This window comes from Limanda limanda, chromosome 22, assembly GCF_963576545.1.
Source record: "Limanda limanda chromosome 22, fLimLim1.1, whole genome shotgun sequence".
In the NCBI taxonomy this organism is placed as follows: domain Eukaryota; kingdom Metazoa; phylum Chordata; class Actinopteri; order Pleuronectiformes; family Pleuronectidae; genus Limanda; species Limanda limanda.
The window spans coordinates 7,988,776-8,009,189 of NC_083657.1; the positions used below are offsets into that span (position 1 = coordinate 7,988,776).

The following is a 20,414-nucleotide window of genomic DNA, read 5'->3' on the forward strand; positions in this document are numbered from 1 at the left end:
AGAATCACTGAAGAGAGCGAAACTAGAACCGGAGACCAAGACCCCTCCCATCCCCATTTATTATCATAGAAAAAGGGCTGCGTACACATGAGGCTGGAGGGCTTTCCGTGGGTAAAACCACATTAGATGCCACCACACCCTCCTGCTGCTGCTCTCCTTGTCTTCCATAAAGAAAACCACAAGAAAACGGACTTTCCAACCTGGAACCTGACACCTATAATTAGCCCGGTGAACCCCCCACCCCACGTTTTCCACCACACGTTCTTACACGAACACCGAGTGTGTGTTGTTTTGAAAAGTCTGTGTGCTTGGGTACATTTGGTTTGAGTGATGATCAGGCTGAGATCTGTATGCATATCGGCCTCCCGGGAGTGTACAAGGCTATTTAATGCCTGTGACAAGGAACTGGCATAATTGTTTATTTCCTGTGGGAGTCCTCCTGACCTTACGGGGGTGCACTAATCCTATTGGTTATGCAGGGAACATTAGCTGGATGGATGAGACTAGGGAAGAGGTGAGGACAAGCTTGGCTTAAGTCCATCCCTTTAGTTTGAGGGCTGTAGGAGGACACTGAATCTCTACTGGTATTTGGCATGATTACAAAATCCTGACAATGCTCACAGTATTATTATAGCTTAATAGCTGGTAATACAATACTTTGTTGTGAGTTTTACTTTTGCAAAAAAAAAGGGCTTGTCTGCACATTCATAACCCTTCCTAATAGACAGTTTCTAATTTCTGTCATAACTTTGCTTCCCCCACTTTGTGTAGAGCTTTGAGTTATTTAGCACTACATCATTTGTATTTCAGGACAACCTTTTCATTTACTGCCTTTAAAAGCACTTAAAAGCACAATAACTCATGGTGCAGGACATAACACGCCAGTGGCATTTTCCTCAACCGAAAGATCGAAGCTATATATTTCTTCATGTTGACCGCGGGATTATGATGTTTATAGAAAAAGTGCACGAGGAGAAGTTAGTGTTTACACTGCCAAAGAGGCGCGCCAAGCCTCACAATATCACAGGGAGAACTTGTCTGCCCTGACAATCCATGTTTACGACTCCCACAGTGCGACCTTGGCCCGATTCTGGAGCATCTTGTGCCAATTCAAGGCCACAACGATACCAGCTACACACTCAGCCCTGGGCCTCCCTGCCATCCCATCACGTTCTAATGAGACAGGTCTGTCTTGCTCAATGCAAACCAACGTCAGCTTGTCTGAGCTACAGGTGTGGGGTAAAGAGTTGAACACGACAGGCAGCTCGCTCTATCCCAGACATGTCTGAACTGTTACCAGGGAGGTGATAAAAGACTTTGGCAGGTCCTGAGCCGTTCCTAGTTGAGTAACCTCCACACCCTTGGCAGGAGATTCCCTTTCGGTGAAGCAGAGAAATGTAATAATAGGACAATTGAGGAAGATAAACAGTGAGTGGTGAATCATTCCCGGCAGTCGTGTATCAGATGTATAGACATCATGGTACAGGCAGCTTCTGCTACAGCCAATCAACAGATGATGATATGTGGTTTACTGAAAAAGATACATCATAATCATGGATGTTGATAGATGATGTCATAGCGATTTTTTTTTGCATGACAACAGCCAAGAGTGGAGCTGCAGTGCGTCTCCGGCCAGAGATGGCGAGGCAGCGGGTATTTTCCGTGGTTACAGCTCGGTCAAACAGCAAACTCAGCAACCACAGCCACATCTGGTCATCGGGTTATTGGCTGTTGCACGTTCATGCATCGAAAAAAAATCAGCCGGACAGTTTTAATAACTACTCGAGGACTAAGTTTTGTTGTGTTAACGCGCTGTTTTTCCCAGTATGTGGGTTTGAAGAGAGCAAAATTACAATTAATCGCAGTGAAATGTCTCGCAAGGAGGAGGAGAAGGAGAAAAGGAATCATATAGTGGAGACACTTAGAAAATGTCAGGATGCTTAGTCTTTGCATCCTATAATGCTAGCCTAAGGACACATTTCGTGAGTGCAATTGTCCACCCACACTCCAGAGCCGGCCATGTGATGTCGGTTAGAAGTGCGTTGTTTTTCTCCTGCCTGTAAAGCTGATCGACCGGAACACACTATTCTGGTTCCTATCCTCAAGTCATAACAACCTCATCCATAATTGACCGATTAATTAACATAATCAAGTGTGGCATCCAATCTTTTATAACTAATGCAATATAGTTGAGCTAAAAACATCACGCAGCAACAAAAGCAGGACATATTTGAGCAAAGAGAAAAGTGTATAATAAGACCGGGGAATCAGAGCGAGGACATGTCAGCACAACGCCAACACAGGCAAGCTAAAATCACAGGCAACCATTTCAAGTTCAAACTAATGTCTTGCTGTATCATGACCAATGCGAATACTGTGCTCCTGAAGATTCCCCTGGAAATGTAACTCTATCAGACAGCCATAACCTCAGAGAATTTAACTTCTCCCATTGTCACCCACTGACAGGGAGAAGGCTTCCCCTCTCAGAGCGAGTACAGCAGAGCGCACATCATTCAAAGGCTCATACAGTTCACAAAAATAATCCGGGGTCACTTTACAAACCCCTTTTAGTACAGCTGGGTCTAATTTAAAGTCAGCATGCATCCTGATGTCGGAGCTACGCCACATTTCGCTGTATACAGCAGTGCTGTGTGTACCATAAAGCACATGAGAATTCAGCTGGCACGACTCAAAACATTCCTCTGACAGACCACACAAGCTAACCACTGTATGCCGCTCAAAGGCTACAACAGGAGCCACAAAGAGCCCAAAGAGGGAGAAGTAACGGTGGCAGGGAAGATACCACCACAAGTGTGAAAGATGAGAGTGGCATCGCCAAAACAGAGAAGTGAGGACAGACGGAAAGATGAAGACTTCCAAGATTTTCATGACAAGGACTTACAGAGTTGAGAGTTAAAGTTTGCTCCATGTATGACGCTGTGTGCGTGCGTTTGGCTCGTCTTCAGCGCTTCTCCACACGCCTGCTGTGTGTAAACGAGTCCATCCGCTGGAGCTCCCGGGCGTGTGTGTGTGTCAGTGTTTGCAGCGCAGAGAGAGAGAGAGAGCTCAACCGGGGGACGAGAAAGCGTGCAGGGGAGCCAGCAATCCTGACAGCTACTGGGAGTTCAAAAGCTCCCTCTCTCTTCCTCTGCTGCCGGTTCCTCTCTCTCTCTCTCTCCCTCCCTCTGCCACCCTCCTCTCTCTCGTTGCTGTAAATTCCTCCTCCTTTCCTCTCTGTTTACCTCCCTCCCCGCCTCTGTGTCTTCATGCTTTCTCTTGGTTTTCCGAAACGCCCACAGGATAGATCTATTACCCACAGGCGTGCAAACCAGAGCTGCTAATGTCTCCGCACCTGAAAGGAGAAACTTCACAATCATGGAGGAAAAAAGAAGAAAGAAGAAGAGGTGCCCCAAATTTCTCGGCAGACATCGAGGGTACGCCTGAATAAAACAGTGTGCACTCACGTTAACAGATGTTTTCACAATTCACATGCAGCAGCACATCAGAGAACAGAGTCAGTGTGAATACAGACACAGCACCCAGCTAATGGTGTCATCTCTGTAAAAATTGCAAAGCATCTGTTTGGAGCCTGTAACAAGGGGGAGGAAGGAATCGGCTCATAGTGGTGGTGGAGTGGTGCGGTGGGATGTGGGGAGGCATTTTCAGTTGGGCGAAGAACATTTCTGCGTGGAAATAAAGTAAAAAGCAACACATTCTAGAACATGCACAGACATAAGTGACAACAATAGCTCAGCAAACATCGGAATCTCTTCATCACAGGACGCAGGGGGAGAAAACCAGTCACCTCAAAGACAAACAGAGAATCAAAAAGAAGCTTCTCCCTCAATTGAACTCGACAAGCTCAGGTCCAAATGTGTGCGAAAGGCACAAGATTACGTGTGTGCTGTTCTGACTCGTGGGTGCGTGGGTTTTGCAAAAAAGCTACGCGTCAGAGTCTTTGTAATGTGAAGAAAAACAACAAGACATTGCTCATTCCTGGGCCGGCCACTGTGACGCACACCGCCGCCAACCATGGAAAGAGCAACACGAGTCCAAAATTGTGCCGGGCTCGTCCAGAACAGGCAGCGAGGCCACGGACAGGGGTTATCCACAAGGGTCTGGCCCGAGCACTGATGGTGAACTCCAAGATAGTCTCACGGTGTCCTTGTGAGTCCAGATGCGAGCGCTGGCTGAGAGCTTATCGTGGTTTTTATTTGGCCTGAGAGCAGAATCCTTCAGAACATCCTTCACAACAACACACGAGCTAGAAAGCGCCGCAGAAACCAAACACTTTACACCTGTCAAGTTTGTTCCTGCGCTGCTATCACTGAATATGTAAAAGCTTGTAGTCACACAAGGTGAGAGCTTTAGTTTGGTAGATTAATTCTTTCCTTTTCAGCTTTCTCTCTGAAGAGGAGTGCAACCTTCAGAAGACGAGAGGAGTTCAGAGAGTTGAGTTTTTTTCTGACTCTGCAGTATGATGCACAAGGTCTTCATAGTTTCTGGTTTTACAGGGTTTACCCCACCTCTCACCCAAAGTAAGCTGGGATTGTCTAAAGCCCCTCATTCTCCGGGGGGATAAGTGGTATAGATAATGGATTGATGGTTTAGAGACAAGTGGTTCTCCAGATCTGCTGCTTTAGATAAACCACCAAACCTTGTATAAACCATATGCAAGTCTACATTAGAACACAATTGGTAATGCCAATAAATGGGCGTTTGGTTTGCTTTGTAAATACACATCTGATCTCTGACCGTGACCTCAGGGTGAAGCCCTTGAAATGAGACCCTAAGTGCTATGGGAGGATCTAGTTGCCTTTGACGACCATAAAACATTCCCTATGGGGTAATTTCTTGGAATGTATAGGTGCAACGTGGTGGGAAACGACACAGGTTTGATGCTGCTCTTGATTAGACGCAGTGTGATGAGTCCAGTGCATCGTGAGAAACTTGTCTTTCCTGTAGGAGGTTAAGCTTGACTGATAACTTTTACATTACAGACATTACAGCACATAAATGTTGAAGTGGAGTGATTGAGAGAGTTTACATCTTTTAAGGACATATCTAGGATAAAATAAATAACATTGAAGAGATAAAAAAATGCTTTTGTATGCTGTGGGTTGATTTGTTACCTTTTAAGTTTTCTACTGAGCCCGAAAATCCAGCACTACCTCCTTTTAACGGCAGGAAACATGCCACCAGAAATCTACAAAACCTTATTGTAGTAGATTTTTCAAAACCTCTGAACAGGGGAATCAATTATTTATCATCCTTCACTTCCTCTGTAATAAACATGGCTCCTTGCAACTGACTGATTTTGACTTAACATATATCGTCTTCGGAAAATGTCCAGAAAACTGGATCTGGACATTTTATGGGGTTTGCAATTCACATATGAAGAGACTGACTGGATCAGATGTGTAGACAGAGAAATGGTAAACAACACTCAGTCTGTCTCACCTGGTCACACTCTGCCTTTTTTATCATTTATTCTACATGTCAGAACTCAACTATACGCAGAAATACTGATAATGCTGCCATGAAGACGACCACTGTTTTTAACAATGCTGACACTTAAAAGCTATAAGACCAGCCTGAGCCTGTCTTCTCACTTCAGGTCCTGATATAGTCGAGGTGGGAAGGTCCAGGTATTACAGCCAGGTGACAAAATATTGCGTAACAAAGCAAACTCCAGGTGTAAAAATAAGAGATAGAGAAGTCAACACAACACACCACAAGTGTGAAAGCATCCGGCTCACCACCGATGTTAGACTGACCACAGAAACGGATTACACCCTGAACTGAGAGCAGGAATAAGAGTCTCATACCAAGGCTGGCGGAGGTTATTAGAGATGTTGGTAAACTTTTGATAGATTCACCACACTTAGCAACTGCTAGGACACCAACCACCCTAGCAACTGAATGTATTAACGACATCATCAAACCAACACAAACATGTCAAAATCTCAACACATTCCAATTTAACGACTTGTTTCTATGATGTGAAGATCGGTACGGCTGAGGGGGAGTATCTTTAGTATCTGAAGCATTTTCATCTCTTTTGTCCGAGAACCTGAATGTACTGTGGTCTGATGATTACAGTAAAAAGCCAATCTATGCTCATCGTTAGATACGTATAAGGAGCTTTCATTTCGACCATATGTGTGCACATCTTCTTAAAGTTTACAGATCAGGACCGAACAGACAAAACGGAGCAGCTCCACTGGAAACCATGGGGGGGAAGGGGACTGTTCTAAAGCCAATAGTTCAAACGAGACATTCTGTGGACACAGAGAAGAATTTTCAATAATGGCAGGAGTTTTTGAGCAAAAGTCGTTTACAACACGCCGGCGTTTGGCGTATTGTCAAAATCTTTATCACACATAAAGCACAAATGTGGGAAGTGGTAGTTACATAGTTTCAAACAGACGTATCTCTTCGTTTGTAAGGGCAACATGAGTGAGCCTTAAATCAACAAGGAAAGAAGGCAAAGACGTTCTGCTGCATGCAAGCCAGAGCTCTGTGGCCGTACCTTTATATAGCCACCTTTAATCCTGTGGCTGTACATCTGCAGCAGACCCTGAGATTTTTAAACAATAGCTCTGTATAGTGTGGGTAAGAGTAATCCCCAGGAGGAGATCTGTGGCGAGTCTCTTTGAGTACAATGTGTGGTCTGCAGGTGTGTCTGTGTGACTAATAGTTGGATATGCAAAACAGTACACCACTTTTTGGTTTGTTTTAGTGTCTCTACATGTGCGTTCAGAGCAATTATGAGATGAAGGAACAGTGTGCGTGTGTTTTTATGAATGTGAATCAGCTGTGTATGAGTAATGCTCGCATGCAGGGACGACGGGAGAAACAGAGTTCCTCGGCAGCGTTTATACGAGGGACTGCGAGGGCGATGTTCAGTCGCGCGGCAGTGCTCATTAGCGAGACCAAACAAACAGGGCCGTGCCTCTGGCCCCCGCACAAAGGCCACTTTGTGTTGTCCCCCCTGTGCCCAAGTGTAGCAGCAAATGCAGAGTTCAAGGCAACGGAAATGAAAGGTTAAAAAAAGAGCTGGAATTGGAGCAGAATCGGTCACAATAGTTCACCTGAATGTGCACATTAGAGAATCTGGCCGACCTTTCTGCAAACAGGCCCAGCAGAATGGGAATAACACTGTCAGATTGTCAACTTGGATTAAAAAATGTGTCAGTTCTAATAGGGGGAAAGTGGTGCACATCACATATTACACTGCCACTGCTTGTTGTTTTAAAACAACTCAATAACTCACATGCCGGGAAAACTAACAATAAGAAAAGAATTTGGTGAATACCTCAAGGTCGTCCAGTGACCGTGCCAGGCTGAGACGTTTGGCAGAGCGGCGCTTTGAGGCACGAGCACCCCCGCCCCAAAACCTGGAGCCCTGTCAAAATAATGGAGAGATGGATGAGCAAAAAAATACACACACACATGAACATTGAAATCCCTGTAGAAGTAGCAAACTTATACAAACCCCTAAAAAGGTTTATGGAACTGTCAGTCATAATCACTGGCTCAAAGTTATTGTCATTAATTTAACTCAATTTTATTGTCGACATACTACTTGTGTCCAATCCTGATGTAGGGGTGACATCATGGAAATGTTAGTGTTTATACTAAAGTTGACAGATTGCCTTGTTTGAGCTTCTACAAATATGAGGGTGATGACACAAAATTGCAAGTGGTAGCATCATGTTAATGTGAACTGGTCCAACCTGGTTACAAAGCACAAAAAGAGAAGCACTTCATCTGTCACAAACTACCATTGAAAATCAGAGAGAAGCACTATGGTTATCTGCCTTCCCATCATTGCGGGAATGATTATGCAGTTTAACCAGCTACCCCTATTCTTATGATGAGGGACGCTGTGTCCAAAGTTTCAAACAGGAGTTGAAGAATTACAGATAATTACCAGTGCATGACACAGGCTCTACCCTGTAATTTCCCCGGCTTCCTGCACAAGATTGTCCTCTTTCTGATTTAACAGCTCGGGGACGAAGGCACAAATTCAGCTTTGGTGTATAAATACTTTTAAAAAACTTTGCTTTGAAGGAGACAAACTCCAGTAAATGCTACTTCTACTCTTTGTGTTGTTAAAATACAAACACACTCTGAGCATAACTTAGATTGTTTAAAACTTAACTTTGTACAAAATATCTGTGACTATATGTCAGCTAACTGGAGCCATTTCTGTGGCTGAGAGACAGCAACTAATTCAGAGATACTGCAAACACATGGATGTCACCCAGGACTACATGGGAACACAGGGACATCTTGTGGCCAAAGAGAAGCACAACACATGCACAGAAAAACACGCATGACAAAGACACCATTGAGTCACAACAGGTGCTTTCTGAGTTCGATTCACACTCAGCACCAATTGACTGTTGAAATAGTAGAACTGTATCTTATTTGAGGTGACACAGAAAACAGACTTGCTAACACCCCCGGCCCTCGACGTCTGGAAACCCAAGTCCCCATGAACATTTAATACTTCCTGTCGCGGTGTTAGACACAAACCAAGTACAGAAACAGATGCTCCCAGACAATGGAACTATTTGATGTCACTTCGCATGAGGTTTTCTCTCCACCACATGGCAAAGAAATGATCCACAAGGATAAGAGTGTATGAGCAAAAACTAGACTCTTTAGAATTTATAATCCTGCAGTATATGGATAAAGTACGCACAAATACAAACTATACACAAGTTTTAAATAATCTGTATTTTTACCTTATGTGAGAGGATCTGATTTTTTGTTTATGTGTGAAGCTGTTTCACCAAATCTCTAACAGGCAGTCGAAATTATATTAGATTATATTAGATTAAATCACTAGTTAATGCTATTTAATTGAATTGATTGAGATCAGTGGTTCATCATTATCAGACTATGCTCTGTTACATGTAAATTGGAATATGAATGAAATATTCCATTAGCAACTTATGCAAATATGATATTGAAATATAATAGTCGGAATAAGAACAAAAAGTCGCAGTTATAATCAAATAAGGTGGGAAATCCCTGAAATAGACCACTGCTCACCTATGTAACCTGAGTAAGGAAAGTATCTTCACGTGTGATTTTTAAATGTTGCGTCAAAACAAAGCTTACTCACATGTTTGTTGCTTCCATCTTTCCGCTGTTTCTCCCTCTGCTCCAGAAACCTGTTGGTCCATTCCTCTCTGGGAGGCAGCATCATGACCTCTGCCGACTGGTATCTGTCTGAAGGAATCTGGTACATGGCGGGCGGCAGGTTATTCGTGCCTGAGCTAAGGTTAATGCACGAGGAACAGTTGGTGGGGAGCATCACCGGAGGCTCAGGGTCATCGTTCGGGGCTTTAGGCCACTTCTGCTTAGTGAACCACCTTTGGCTTCCTCTGAAAGACTCTCCGAAGATGTTGTTTTTTTTACCCAAAGGCAGAGGAGGTGGTGGGGGCTTGAACTGGAATTCGAGCCTGGGTGGGGGGCCTCCGTAAAAGCCGGTTAGGGAATCGGGACCAGGTAGAGATTCCGAAAGGGAATGTGTGCTGGCACTGTTCTCTGGATTAAGTTTTTGTCCATTCTCAGAGAGGTTTATTGGGGTAAGGTCTTCAGTCGGAGGATAATCCCACGGACAGCTGGGGAGGTGGGCCCCAGGGTGGTTTTGGATTGCAGGAGGGAAATCCCTATCCGTTCGCTCCTCAGGGGGGGAGGCATTCCCAATCCCACTGTCCCCATTGCTGCTGGCGCTGCCTTGTTTGTCAGTGCTGCCATTCGCCTTGGCTTGCTGCTGAGCCTCCGTGTCCAGTTTTCCTCTGAGCCTCTCCACGGGCTCTCCCATGTCACTGTACAGGACGGTGACAAAGTGAAGGACATCGGGGGGAGTCTGAGGGAATTCCAGGCAGCCCACGGCATCTGGATCTGGAGTGCACTCAAAGCCAAAGCGTCCAGCGATCCCTTTGTGGTCCTCGTGGCTTCCCAGCTCTGGGTCCATGAAGAACACATGGCAGGAGGCCCGAAGAGGACCATCCTCTGGTACATGGCCATCTATTATATGTGCTGTAGTGACCAGGCAAAAGAACCGAGGGTCTTCAGCACACACAGCCCCCAAGACGAGGTTCTCAGCGGGGAGGGCTGCCAAGACGGCTCCTGTGTCGTCACAAAGGCGGACGCAGTCAAACATAATTTTCATCAACACCAGCGTGTGGGTATCCTGCTCTGTTCCCAACTGTCGTATTCGCTCCCGGATGGCCTTTAAACAGTCCTCCTCTGATTCTGTAGTGTTCAAAATCAGCTCTGTGGAGCTCAGGTAGCCCACCACCAAGGTCATGTTTAAAATACCCCAGTCTGGGCTGGCGTCCTCTGGGTCTGTAAACACAGAGTCTGAGTACCCCACGCTAGACGTTTCCTCCTTGGGTTGCCCAGTGACCATACTCCACTGCTGGGACCACTGGGACATGTCGGGCTCAGACACAGGCCTCTGTCTAGGGGTGACAGCGTGACTCGCGTTGAAGGAGGAATTGCTTGAATCGTGAGAGATAGTGCGAAGAACAGGAGCCTTCTGGTAAAACCCCCCTTTATTCCCAATCCCGAATTTTTCATCATGAAGGATGGGGTTCCCCATTATTCTGCTGTCAGCATGCACCACCAACCCCAACGGTCCTTTGCAGCTGCCGATCAGCTGCACAACAGTCTCATGCAAAGCAGCGGACACGTCTGTTCCGTTGATAGCCATGATGCGATCCCCTTGTTTGAGTCCCACCAGGTCAGCAGGACTTCCCTCCAGGATGCCACTCAACAAACATGGCCTCTGTCCAGTAATAGTAAAACCATATCCTGCTCGACCACGGATGATCTCCACTCCCCTGAGCTCCCCAAGTGCATTTAAATCCAGGCGCCTCCTTGCGCCCTCAGGCTGTCCCTGTATCCTCATCTTTGTTGTAGGGGCGTGTGTGATCCAGCGTGTGGGACCAGAAACACTTGCAGGTTGCCAACACTATTGTGTGGGTGTCATCCTACAGTTACACAAAGTGGACACAACAACAAATTGTGAGAAACAAAGTTAAAAATGTGTTGCAGTTCACCGATTGTGAGTGATCACTACAATGAAGGAATAATTCACTTGCTCATCACCCATCAACAGTGACCTGTTGTGATCAAACATTAATTTGTAATAAACCAGGGCTGCAACTGAGTATTTAGGTTTTCAATTATTCTAAACACTGAGTTAATAGTGATAAATTAATTAAGCTAATTGTTCTGATAATTATTTGGTCTATAAAATGCCAAACACCTAGATTGCTAAAATCTAATATAATTGGCTTGTTCTGTCCATAGGTCCATAGAGGCATTAAAACATAAACTAAGAAATCTTCATTTTAAAAAAGTTGGAACCTGCTGATTTCTAATCATTGTTACTTAAAAACTATTTAAACAGTCAATCAACAAAAACAAGTTTCTGTCAAATAATTAACTGATGAAATCTTTAAACATTTCCTGAGCCATAATCTGCTTTTAAGTTTAAATTGAATGTTTATTTGTTACTCTTCCTGATGCTTCTATTTTGACTATCCCCTTTGCTGCTGGATAATATCCTAATACTTGAATAATAATAATACATATGGTTTAAGAGCATTTTGGTGAAATGGAAAATTACTAAAACAAATGCAAAAGCCCCATAAATTCACTTTCTGGATGAATTGTGAAAAGGTAAATATTGGGGATATAAAGAAAATAACACCTCGTGGAAATGAATTGTTTCCTCTAATCGTTAAACCTAAAAACTAAATAAAACATGAGCATCGATCTGATTTAAGTGATTATCTGTCACCCCGCCCCCCCTCACCCACTCCCCACAGACCCCAGTCCCAGCTGCTTCCATTCTCACCACCAACACTTTGACTCACCACGGGTTCAAATTGCTCCAGTTTCCCATTCACCACAACTGCTGCTGTTTTGAAACAAACAGGAAACAGGTGAAGAATCGCGGGGGCGGTTGAATTTTCAAACTCAGGTGTAACAAAAAAACGTCCGACCGGTAAAACGACGCTACGACACTTTGGTCCCAAACTATTTCACGCTAACTTTCCCAACTTCCTTTTCTCCCCAGCGGCGGAAACGTCCTTTAAAAAACCTCTCCACGCGTCCATTCTGCGTGTAAAAGCGTCCTCACGTTAGCATGTCCCCGCATTACGCGTCTTTGTCTCTAATAGTAACTTTAAAGTAGCGTTTCACTCCGCGGAGGTTCCGTCCACGTGGCTCCGCCCCCCGCCGCAGACACCACAAAGCGTCTTTCACTGTAACCATGACAGCGTAACGACTCCGGGACGTGACGTGGCGGCTCGCTGGCCAATCACCGCGCCCATATTCAAACGAGCCGAGTGACGCTATTGGCTGACGCGTGTCTTGACAGTTTGCAGGCTTTTATTTTCTTTTTGTGCTGAAGTGAAATTTAAAAAGACACATTCTGCTTATTTAATGTGTTTATGATGTATTATGTTTATGTTTATGTTGTATATATTATTTCTATTTATTTATTATTATATTCTTGCTTAAATGTAGAAACGTGTGATTTTAAACTACACTTTACTCATATCATGCTTCAAATCTTTGTTAAAGATTTTATTTTATCATTATAAAATATATATAAATGCGCTATACTAATAAAGTTGACATTGAAATATCACAAAGAAGCACTTTATATAACAAATGCACAACACACCGGATTAGTAATAATAATAATCCCCTAATATTATATACTCTCAATAAGTATAATTGAAAAATGTACATAATAAATAATGTAGAAATCTTACCAGTATTATTTTGATTTTAATCTCCACTCCACCTCCACATGTGTGTTTCCTCCTGTGTCCTTGGAGGATGGTGTGTAAACATTACCTCTGTGGTCAAAGGGCTGCAACGGCTACACACCGAGTCACATGGCTTCATTACAGGCGTGCAGCCAACACATTTGCAGCAAACAGAATACGTCATTTGACAATAGGATTATTAATTATTGATTGAACTCTTGCAACACCATGACGACAGGTTTCACTTAGTTTCATTTGTCATTGATGTGAGTGTAGTGTCCCATCACAGGCTGCAAGATTGGTGTGTATTTTTTTGGGTAAAAAAACTGAGTTGGATTTTTCTTTTTCTTGAAGCGATGGCTTCCATGGAGTTGGTGTGCTGTGCAATGGAACCAATTTAATCCCTAGTTTCTCCAAATCCTCTTAAAATAGGCTGCAAGGCAAAGACCTTAACATTTCAGCTCTATCGCTCTTCGTCCTTCTGTGTATTTCTGCAGTTCAATAATTCCGCTGCAGAAACAGATATGCTGATGTAAAATTACAGTGAGACAAATCATGACCAGATTATGAGTCGTTTTTATTCAGCAGAAATGCAAAACAAGACCAAGTCATCTCAACATTTGAGGAGAAAAGAAAACGTGTTATTCTGTCTGTCATGACATCTGCATGTGTCACATCCTAAAAGCACACATATCCAAACGTCTGTACGGTCACAATGACACACACTGTGATCTGAAGTTGCTGGAATTGAAAAGGATTAATTTTATTCATTAAAACACTATAGGCGGGATAATACAGTAGTAAAAAAAATAACAGTCTAGTGCAAATGTTCAAATGTTCAGTGGTTGGAGTAGGGTGTGGCAGTCCAAGCCAGGGTGGAGGGGGGGGGGGGGGGGAGTATAGTCTCTGGAGAAGGTGTGTGTGGGGGTGGGGGGGCAGCTGCTATCACTGTGGCCGCAGGGATGAAGCTGTTCCTGAACCTGCTGGTCCGGGAACGGAGGACCCTGTAGCACCTCCCAGAAGGGAGGAGGGCAAACAGTCTGTGGCTGGGGTGTGAGCTGTCCTTCACGATGCTGCGTGTCGTGGGAGTATCTCATCCAGTAACCATAACCTCCATGCTTCATGGGTTCCCTGGGTCCTGGTTTCCACTCTGACCCCATGACAAGGGCAGTGGCATCAACTTCTCCGCTTTTGTTGCTGCAGCATGGACTGCATTAACCGCAGCTTCTTCCTCTTCATGGAAAGAGGCTTGTTGGCGTGCCTCTTCTTCACTGAAATAGGATGGGAGCTGGAGAACAGAAAGACAGGGAGGAAATTGCCTCAAAATAAAATGTTAAACCCAAGAATCTTTACAACTTTCTCTGAAAGCCAAAAGTCATAAAACTAGAGTAATGTTGAATACCGAATCAAGAAAATGAATTGGCATTGATTTACATACTGGTTTACAAAAGCTAGAATGTAAATGCATGTTAACATTTTGTTTCAGACTAGCATCTGACCAGATTACCTTTGTTTTTCAACCTCATCAAAAAAGTATTGTTATTTTAAATGTTTTTATGATTTCAAGGAAGACAGCATGTAAGATGTGCTGTTGACCTAGTACAAAGGTTAACGCTCAATACCGAACTAGTCAACTGCCTATAGCTGGTCGTGGAGCACCTGAAGATAACCATGGCTAGCCTGGATTAAACCTACTTTTAAAAATATCCAGATACATTTACACCACAGTTATTGCTGAGTGTGATGGCCGCGCACACACTGAAATTTTGTAACATGGGGGTAACCTCTCTTAATACTTTATTTGCTTAGTTGTTTCTTTTTGCACACGCACCCACTTCCTTCACTAAATAACTGGACACATTTTGATTTCATACAACATACTTTAATTTATTAAATATTTTCTTTCTGTGATAATTAAGTTCTCTTTAAGTTACCAGTATCTGGGGGTTGTTGTTGGAGTCATCTGGCCATTCATCAAAAGAAGGCCCAGCTGCAGCAGATAACCTTAAATGGCTTTGAGCACTAATTGGACTGCACCATGTCTCGTGTAATCATGGGGAAGGACATTATTTCCTTATCTCGATTCGTAGTTGTTGAATCTTTGATTATTGTTTGATATTTATATTTAATTAATTTCCCTTAGTTAGTATTATATGGTCTTATACGGGGGTGTTATGTTCTGGCTGTAGTTTGTTTTCAATGTTAGTATGTCTAAGTCTATCCCCCTCTTTGGTTTTGAGTGGCTTGACCAGCCACATATATGTTCCCCTATCTCAGTTGAGAGAAAGTTTTTTGTGATGCTGTTACTGGAGGTGAGGTTCGAGTAATTTACCTTTTTTTACTGGTTGTGAAATTTATCTTTTAATCATACCATTCTCCACAACTATTTTAATTTGAGCACCACAGCCTGCTATTTATTGCGCAGAATTTGTTTTCATTCTTTCTGAGTGCCACTTCATGGCCTTGCGTGGATGGAGTAGCTTAGTAGTTTTAATGTTTGGGAATGGTTAGTTAGTGAAAACATGTGTCACATTCTGGCATCTAGACATCCCAGTTTGGATGGATAGATAAGCATACACACACACACTAATATTTCATATTACCTGGATCCCTGTGTGTTGTCACTTTCATAGCTCAACGACTCCAGCTCTTGCTTTATCTCCATCTCATCTGAGGAGCCTGTGTACTCTGGCAAGAATCCCATCATGGCCTCCTCCGACGGGCCCACCAGGTTGTCTGTGGACTGGGAGGAAGTGGATGGGCCTGGATCTTCTCTATTGATTTAAAATAGGGCCAGTCCGGCATCTCCCCGCTTTCTTCGATTGTTGATTTCAGCTGCCTGGTGGGCGCAAAAGAGGGACGTTAATAGTCATGCAACATCTGGAGTGAAGAGTCACTGCTCTGGATGGACACCGATCTGGTGCACTTGCCTGTACTGGAAGGACATGTTGGTTATCTTCATTTTAATCTCATCTTTGAGTCGCTGCTCCCCTGTCAGCTTGAAAAAACTCTCCACCATCTTTTGATAGACTTTGGCGTTCCTCTTGGTGTTACTCAACTCCGCGTGGTGTTCGTCCCACACGTGGAGGAGGCCTTGCATCTCGCCATCAGACCAGTTCGGGGCCCGTCTGTGTCTCTCGTTGTGGCTGATGTAGCCGAAATCCTCTGCCATTTATTTCAAAGTTGATCTTTTACTGATGCCGTAGAATCACTCGCATTACCGGGAAAGGGGCCACCGGGCGATGTGACTGAGGTCAAATCAGCCGACACAGAAATTCTACTGCACTCATATACTGACATTTATGGTAAACGCTACGAGTGAGCCGCAGGTAGCTCAGGAAGCACGCTAAGAAGACTCAAAATTAAGGCGCATTCTTATGCACCTGCGGCTTTTCACGCAGCTGTGTCGACTGACACTTTTAATTGATCGTTATCCAAGGGCGGCGCGTGTTGGAAAGCAATTCACCGCCAGAACACTAGGTGGAGTAACGTTTTTTTTGTCGAAGACGAACTTATAGACGCCTTTTTTGTGTGTTTAATTTGTCATTGATGTGAGTGTAGTGTCTCATCGCAGGCTGCAAGATTGGTGTGTATTTTTTGGGTAAAAAAAACGGGTTCCATTTTTCTTCTTGAAGCGGTGGCTTCCATGGAGTTGGTGTGGTGTACGACGGAACCAATTTAATCCCTAGTTTCTCCAAATCCTCTTAAAATAGGCTGGAAGGAAAAAACCTTAACATTCTAGCTCTATTGCTCCCCGTCCTTCTTTGTATTTCTGCAGTTCCATAATCCCACTGCAGAAACAGATATGCAGATGTAAAATTACAGTGAGACACATGACATCATGGCCAGATTATGAGTTTTTATTCAGTAGAAATGCAAAACGAGACCAAGTTCTCAGCATTGGAAGAGAAAAGAAAACGTGTAACTGTCATGACATCTGCATGTGTCACATCCTAAAAGCACACATATCCAAACGTCTGTATGGTCACAATGACACACACACTGTGATCTGAAGTTGCTGGAGTTGAAAAGGATTTATTTTATTCATCACATAAATGTTCTTGACGTTGGAGCATTTTTTTTTATTGTGTATCTTGATGTTACCACTCTAGAGGTCACCTGTTTTTTTCTGTGGAGCTACATCAACGGCCACTGTAGAATCAAGACACAATTACGTCTCTTCTGCAGGAGACTGTTATTACTGACTTCTATTGAGCACAAAAAGGACTTATCTAAGAGCTATAAAATGCCCCTAACATGGAATCTGATGCACTTTGTCTTGATTGCGATGCTCTTTGATAACAAATTGTCCTGTTTTGGCATCAAAACGCCCCAACTTGCAATTATCTTGGCACAGTGCAAGGAAAGACTGAAGTGATCAGATAGGTCTGTGTCTGCTTTGCTGTTGTCGCCAGTGTTTTTAATGGGTGCAAGTCATCAAGAAAGATCTGCTACAAGTGTCCTTGACTTCCATTGATGACATTCATGCTGAGCAGACCTCCAGAAATCAGAAGTGAATGTTGTTGCTCCTCTCTGTTCAACGTTGAGGCAAAATCAAACATAAATATGCCTTATTTTTGTGTCCGAGAGGCTTTTGACATAGCAGGATCTCATCCAGTAACCATAACCTCCATGCTTCATGGTTTCCCTGGTTCCTGGTTTCCACTCTGACCCCACGACGTGGCAGAGGGCGGCGGGATCAACTTCTCCAGGAGGTTCATCATGCGATCCTGCAGCTGCAGACACTGCACCTGGAGGAGGTTCTGTTGGTGCATGGCTCGACGGACCTCCCTGCACGTCTCCTCGATGGCTCGGCTCGACCGCTTCTGTTGCTGCAGCATGGACTGCATTAACCGCAGCTTCTTCTTCTTCATGGAAAGAGGCTTGTTGGCGTGCCTCTTCTTCACTGAAATAGGATGGGAGCTGGAGAACAGAAAGACGGGGAGGAAATTGTCTCAAAATAAAATTTTAAACCCAAGACTCTTGAGCCAGCGTCCATTCTGCATTTTGTGAACACCAACAACTCATAAGTCTTAAAACAAGAGTAATTTTTAATACCGAATCAAATGTAATTGGCATTGATTTATATACTGGTTTACAAAAGCTAGAATGTAAAGGCATGTTCAAATTGTATTTAAGCCTAGCATCTGACCAGATAACCTTTGTTTTTAAACACTGGTTTTCCAACCTCATCAAGAAAGTATTACTTCAAATGTTTATGATTTCAAGGAAGACAGCATGTAAGTAGGCTGTTGACCTCGTACAAAGGTTAACGCTCAATACCGAACTAGTCAACTGCCTATAGCTGGTCGTGGAGCACCTGAAGATAACCATGGCTAGCCTGGATTTAAACTACATTAAAAAATATCCTGATAAATTTAAGCCACAATTATTGCTGAGGCAGCACCTAATTCCAACTATAGGGAGAAAACATTCTCCAGCTGCAAAGCTAACAGGCCTAGCTTGGATCAAAACAGCTTTTGACTTTAAGGGAGTTAAGTTGTATATTCAATTCAAGGTAATTGTCAGTGAAAGAGAGCTTGGAGAAGAACACATTCTGTTTGTTGATATACAATATCAACAAGACCGAAACACAATCTGGTATTTCCCCTTCATATTTCCTGTTGTTTCCCAAAAGCTGTTTGATTTCTAAGTTTTAATATAGTCTTAAGAGAGATAAATGTGATCCAAGCCATCTGTAACAGTTTACTGAGTCAGCCTAAACATTATCATACCATTCTCCTAGCTATTTTAATTTTAGCACCACAGTTTTAGCACCAAAGCTATTTATTGTGCAGAATTTGTTTTTATTCTCTCTCAGTGCCACTTCTAACTTTCCTGCACTTTCAGCCACACTTCATGGTCTTCTTCAGTGGATAGAGTAGCTAAGTTGTTTTCATAGAGACAGCATTAATATGTTTGGGAATGGTTAGTTGTCTAGACATCCCAGTTTGGATGGATGGATATATAGATAGATATAGACATTGCTAGGCATACACACACATGTACTAATATTTCATATTACCTGGATCCCTGTGTGTTGTCACTGTCAGAGCTCAACGACTCCAGCTCTTGCTTTATCTCCATCTCATCTGAGGAGCCTGTGTACTCTGGCAGGAATCCCATCATGGCCTCCTCCGACGGGCCTACCAGGTTGTCTGTGGACTGGGAGGAAGTGGAGGGGCCCGGAGCGGAGGCCTGAAGCTCCACAGAGCTCACCCGCCCGTTCTCCAGCGGCTTGGTGAGGATCTTCTCGATGGATTTAAAATACGGCCAGTCCGGCATCTCCCCGCTTTCTGCAATTGTGGATTTCAGCCGCCTGTTGGGAGCAAAAGAGGGATGTTAATAGCAGAGGTGTCAAAAGTATTCACATTCATTACTCAAGTAGATGTATAGATACTAGGGTTTAAAAATACCTTTGTAGAAGTTGAAGTATCAACTCAAGCTTTTTACTTAAGTAAAAGTGTAAACGTACTGGTTTCAAAACTACTTAAAGTATAAAAGTAAAAGTAATGTAAGGGAAACATTTTTTCCATTAAGGACAAACTCTTAAGCCGCGGCTCAGGGGCCTATAGTGCACTACCCCCCCTCCTCCAAAAAACACATTTTTCTAAAGGCCATTATGACTATAATGTTATATTAAAATGTTATGTTGAAAAATGTGGGATGCACTAGGCTACCCGTTTGAACTGCAAATATGCCCATTGAAAATTATAACATTTTATTACAATGCAAATACATATATTGTTTGAAGAGACCTTTGGACTCAACACTACCAATAATCAAACATGACTATGTAGAGGAAGTAAAAGTCGTAACAAGGTCGTGTTGCCTTTTTTTGTGTGTGTTTTTGAACGATGACAAACCGGAATGAAAACAAGCCAAAATTAAATAGGAGTAACGAGGCTATTTTTTAAATGTAAGGAGTAGAAAGTACAGATATTTGCGTGAAAATGTAAGAAGTAGAAGTAAAAAGTCGTCTGAAAAATATATACTCCAGTAAAGTATAGATACCCAACATTTCTACTTAAGTAAGGTAACGAAGTATTTTTACTTCGTTACTTGACACCTCTGGTTAATAGTCATGCAACATCTGGAGTGAGGAGTCACTGCTCTGGATGGATACCCATCTGGTGCACTTGCCTGTACTGGAAGGACATGTTGGTGATTTTCATCTTGATCTCCTCTTTGAAACGCTGCTCCCCGGTCAGCTGGAAAAACCTCTGCGACATCTTCTCGTAAACCTTGGCGTTCCTCTTGCTCATTTTCAGTTCGTGGTGGTGCTCGTCCCACACGTAGAGGAGGGCTTTCATTTCCCCGTCGGTCCAGTTCGGGGCCCGCCTGTGTTTCTCATTGTGGCCTGCAATCAGGTAGCTGAAATCCTCTGATGCCATTTTTTTTTCTTTGAAATGGTTCTCCTGGCCTCTGTCTGTTTGCAGAAAGTGGATCTTTAGAGGCTGGATTTGAAAGTCTTTTACTGAGCTGGGAGCTGTGTGAGGTAGGAGACATGCATGGAGGCACACACACGCCTGTGCCCTTCCCCTTAGCCTCGCTGAAAGAGGACTCAAAATGGGGCCTAAGGCGGGAGAGGAATCCGGTTAA

The 20,414-nt window shown here is 43.6% G+C and overlaps 2 protein-coding genes and 1 pseudogene across 2 annotated transcripts in view; all 3 read right to left on the reverse strand.

Annotated features, from left to right (window-relative positions):
• LOC132996091 (regulator of G-protein signaling 12-like) overlaps positions 1-10,936 on the reverse strand; it is a 34,906-nt gene extending 23,970 nt beyond the window's left edge. The window contains exons 1-2 of the mRNA XM_061066412.1: positions 9,140-10,936; positions 7,319-7,408 (exon numbers count right to left, since the gene is read on the reverse strand). Of these exons, the coding sequence (XP_060922395.1) occupies positions 7,319-7,408; positions 9,140-10,936 (1,887 nt within the window). The remainder of the gene's footprint in view (positions 1-7,318; positions 7,409-9,139) is intronic.
• A 3,052-nt stretch (positions 10,937-13,988) lies between these two features.
• On the reverse strand, positions 13,989-15,984 carry LOC133028783 (myb/SANT-like DNA-binding domain-containing protein 1; annotated as a pseudogene).
• A 1,465-nt stretch (positions 15,985-17,449) lies between these two features.
• Positions 17,450-20,206, reverse strand: LOC132996339 (myb/SANT-like DNA-binding domain-containing protein 1). Its single transcript, XM_061066688.1, has 3 exons — positions 19,956-20,206; positions 18,838-19,131; positions 17,450-17,735 (listed from the first exon to the last, which is right to left on the reverse strand). Exons 1-3 carry the CDS (start codon positions 20,204-20,206, stop codon positions 17,450-17,452), a joined length of 831 nt encoding a protein of 276 aa, XP_060922671.1.
• Between the last annotated feature and the right edge of the window lie 208 nt (positions 20,207-20,414).